This window comes from Melampsora larici-populina (genome assembly GCF_000204055.1).
Source record: "Melampsora larici-populina 98AG31 unplaced genomic scaffold MELLAscaffold_104, whole genome shotgun sequence".
NCBI lineage: Eukaryota > Fungi > Basidiomycota > Pucciniomycetes > Pucciniales > Melampsoraceae > Melampsora > Melampsora laricis-populina.
Genome location: NW_006768868.1, coordinates 95,667 through 99,613, shown reverse-complemented (window position 1 = coordinate 99,613; position 3,947 = coordinate 95,667). Strand labels below are relative to the sequence as shown.

Below are 3,947 nucleotides of genomic sequence, written 5' to 3'. Positions count from 1 at the left end.
ATGCCAACTGATTCCACCATTTCCATCAGTGCCATGGACAACTACGAAAGTGAATCTACGAACAGTTTCTCAGAAAGTGTACAGGCTTACGTGCAAAACCTTAACTCTATTGATCAAGCTGTACGCACATGGTTACAAAATCCGATGTCGAGCTCTCTATACTCGTGCCTGAAAGCTGTTTTGAGCGAAGTGCACATTCAGATCAAAGGTGGGTGATTATTGACGCTTACTCACGCCTTGCACGCCAAACAGACGCTTTCTAACCCTGTCTTGGGACAACATTTTTTTTTCAGAAATGGAATGCACTCTACTAGACCAAGAGGCTATGCGTCATCTGGTCAAACCTGGGCGTCCTAGTTCTCTCACTTCCAAGAGGACACCCGCAGCCATCAAAACTAAGACCTTGCGACGGTCTCCACGTTCCAACTCTCTTTCTCGCTTGCAGTCATCAACACTCAAGGCTCGTTGTATTGCGAAAAGGAAAAAGCTTCAAACTAGTTCAAAAAGAAAGATGCAATCTGGAACCCTGTTGTCTTCAAAATCTCTCGATAAATCGCACCCTGCCGGTTCTTTAGCAGCGACAAACATCAAACAACACACCTCCGGTAACCTAAACGTCACGGGTGATAACCCACGTACTCGCTTGAACGCCGAATCGGTCGATAACGCAGCTTTGATTGCTTTCGAAAAATCGTTGAGCCAGGATGATGGTTTTGATATCCTTTCTGACGGAAGGTCTGATGATGCTCCCAATAGTGTATGTTTGTGTACATTGACACCTCCATCATACGACAAACGCGACAAACCAGCTGCTTGACTGTTTGACATTGATCTTCATCTTTTTGTTCTCTCATCAGATAGAATCTCCTTCTCAAGATTCTTGCCATAACTTTGCTGCTACTGGTTCCATTAGAATACAGCCCGAAACTGACGGGGAAGTCACTGGTCCAGATCCGCCGAACACAACCTCCCAATCCAGCTCTCTTGATACTGGTCTTTATGCCACACCTGTTGCTACCGCCGAGAAAGGATTTGACATTCATCCGTCACTACAAACTACAAACGCACGCTCTTTCTGGTTGCGCCGCATCAATCTCTATCGATCCCAGTCTGTGCAAATGCAGGCAATCATTCCAGCGGAAGTCAAATCAATACACAATGCTGCACTTGCATTATTGAACGCTCTTGCTCGCGGATCACTCGTTAGTTTTGATCCCACAGAGGTGCTGCCTCAGGCTGTGACGTTTGACAATCGAAAAGACCCTGGAATTCGAATGTGGTGTAAGAGAGCTGAAAGTATGAGAAATTCCAAGCGATCTCGGACTCCTTTCGAAGCTGACCTTCAACATTATTTACTTTCAAATTCAGATCGAAAACTATTTTGCGCAAGTGAACAGACATCTTGGTACAAGCCAGATGTCTTTGACTTCAATTCAATTGACAATTATGACCCGCCCAAAGATATACCCATCCATGATCGGTATCTTTGGGATACAATCAGAATGTTCCACAACCCCAGCCCAACATTTGTTGAACGGGCAATGCATTATGTGATGGCTGCCGTGGTTTTGGTTGGAATGGACTGTAATACTCCGATTGGCTCCACTAAGAACTCGAACACGAATCTCTCCGCTCAAACGTCACTCAACGCGATTTCCTGCTGGAGTCATTACAAAGAACTGTCTTACATGCGGTGGAAATCAATAAAAGAGAGCAAATCAAACTCCCCAGATGCTTCTCTCAAAGACTTGGACCGACTCATTGCTTCGATCTACTCTCTTGTTGTCGCGTTCACAAGCATATGGGCATCTGTCACCCTGGACGCCGATATCGAAGCATGCAACAATCTTTTAAATGCAGCCATCACCCCGGACACAATTAGCAAATTGACCGTGCAGAAGGAGCAGCTTTCAAAAGCGCGGGAGGCAGTCGATATCGAGCAGGCTGATCTTCCACCTCTTGTCAGTTTTCTATGTTCAGGTGTTACGGGACTGATGATATATCCAAATGATAAAAATAGTCTCTCAACTCTCCGAGCAGTCAATTTCATGCTTGTAACTTGTGATCTCATGGAGCCTGATCATTCCTTTCATGAGCCAGTCTGGAGAAGAACGCAGTCGTACATAGTCCAGTTCTTGAAAGATATCATTCTCTGCACAGGACCCTGGGTCCCACGTGAATTAAACCGGTATCACTTGGCCAAGGCACTTTTCCTCGACTTTTCTGGATTCTGGCTTGCACAGAATATAAGTAAGATCTCTATACCAAAGTCAAGGAACTACAAAATTGGTGATCAAGAATATCTCTAGTGCTATGTAAGGTGATCAGGTGATCTTCAATGTATTAGGTATATGACTAGTCTATTCTTTAAACACTATATTTGACTATATTTGTATCTTGGTAACTCATCAACCAATTGCATTGAAGTCTAAACATTGCAATTCAAAGTATCATTTTCAAATGAGACAAATGTCACACAAAAGGCTTTCAGATACCTGAAAGACAAATCCTTTTTTTCTTTCTTGTAAGATTAGACAGATATTGTGTGCGTTCAACTCAGACAGAAACGAATTGACGCATTAGTACATATAGTACTGAGTAGAAAGCAGCAGCATAGACTTCCCTGCCAGCCCGTGTCTCTCAGACTCAGTTCAGATCTTGCTTACGTTTCAAGTCTCAATTGTGCGGATCTTTTTAGTTATTACCTTGTTTAGGCACGCCGTTAAATGTCGTTGTAGCACCTGAACTTGACGTGAATGTAACAGAAATCAGGGGGTATGGTCATCCAAAAAGGACTAGCAAAAATACGGCGGATCAAAATGAAAAGACCTCATCAATCAAAATCATCCATTACATTCCTCTCAATTTTCATCTTCTGATCAATCCAATATTAACACAGAGATTTCACGAATCTTCTTATTTGAAAATCACAGGGCTTCTTTCATCTGAATACAGTCTGGAAGTACACAGAGAAGCAGTACAAAAGTATCATCTTAATCTGGGGACCAGCATCTTCAGAATCATCTCGGAATCACTTTCCGACGAGTCACTCAAATGCGCTTGGTGATCTTGGTCTTCGGTATGCTCATTCGATGTCTTGCTCGAAAACGTATCCATCACGTCGAAGAAAGCGACCGTATCTGACATAGTCGACGGATAATTTTCAGCCTGAGAACCGTTTTTGCTGGTATCTTGATGCGAATGAGAGAAGGTGTCTACCGCTCCCTGCACACTCTCGGCTTGGGAAGATATGTTTTCTGCGGAGCCTAATAAAATCTCAATGCAACCCTTGAAAGCTACATAGTTTTCCATGAACATTGTGAATAGTTTGATAAACTCCTCTCGGTCCTCCACCTTTGAGTACAAACAGGATACGTGTCAGATCAATTGCGTTTAAGGGTATATTTGTGGGTGCTCAAGCACTCTGAAGAGATATGGAAACGGATTACCTTTTCCTTGGACGTTGATACCTTGAAATACATATTGATTTGCTTTACCATGGATCCATATCTCAATGCTGTTTCGCTCCGTGCCGGTAAGTCGTATTCCATTTTGGCCCCTGACTCAATTTCACCTGGCTGGAATTGGACCCGAGCAAACCTAGAGATTATCGAATGGATTTCTCCAGATTTGAGGGTTTCTGAAGTTAACAGCTTCTCACTCAAATGAGACAACGCCTTGAGACGTCTTTGAAAGTTTCGTAAAGCATTTGACATCCAATGAAGCTCCCCAGCTGAAATGACCTCAGAAGGGAATGTTCTAGGATTTTGTCGTGTTTTTGAGCGTGTTTGATCTGCGGTTGGACAGATGATTTAAGACGGAACATAGACTCCATGATTGGCCGAATAGAGACTACTTACGTGATTTGTGATTCACAATGTCGATTTTTGCTTCTTGCATTACGTCATCGACTGCTCCAAGATCCTTCAATTTTCTTTTTTTTCCCC

General features: G+C 43.2%; 2 protein-coding genes across 2 annotated transcripts; one reads left to right on the top strand and one right to left on the bottom strand.

Moving 5' to 3' along the window:
* Window positions 1-2,309, top strand: MELLADRAFT_69688 (uncharacterized protein; the record flags this gene model as incomplete). Its single annotated transcript, XM_007418745.1, has 3 exons — window positions 1-208; window positions 315-757; window positions 858-2,309. 3 exons carry the CDS (start codon window positions 1-3, stop codon window positions 2,307-2,309), a joined length of 2,103 nt encoding a protein of 700 aa, XP_007418807.1.
* Window positions 2,310-2,988: 679 nt separating this feature from the next.
* MELLADRAFT_69687 (uncharacterized protein) lies at window positions 2,989-3,318 on the bottom strand (the record flags this gene model as incomplete). The annotated part of the gene is made up of 1 exon (XM_007418744.1): window positions 2,989-3,318. The coding sequence occupies one exon, from the start codon at window positions 3,316-3,318 to the stop codon at window positions 2,989-2,991; it is 330 nt and encodes a 109-aa protein (XP_007418806.1).
* Window positions 3,319-3,947: the final 629 nt, after the last annotated feature.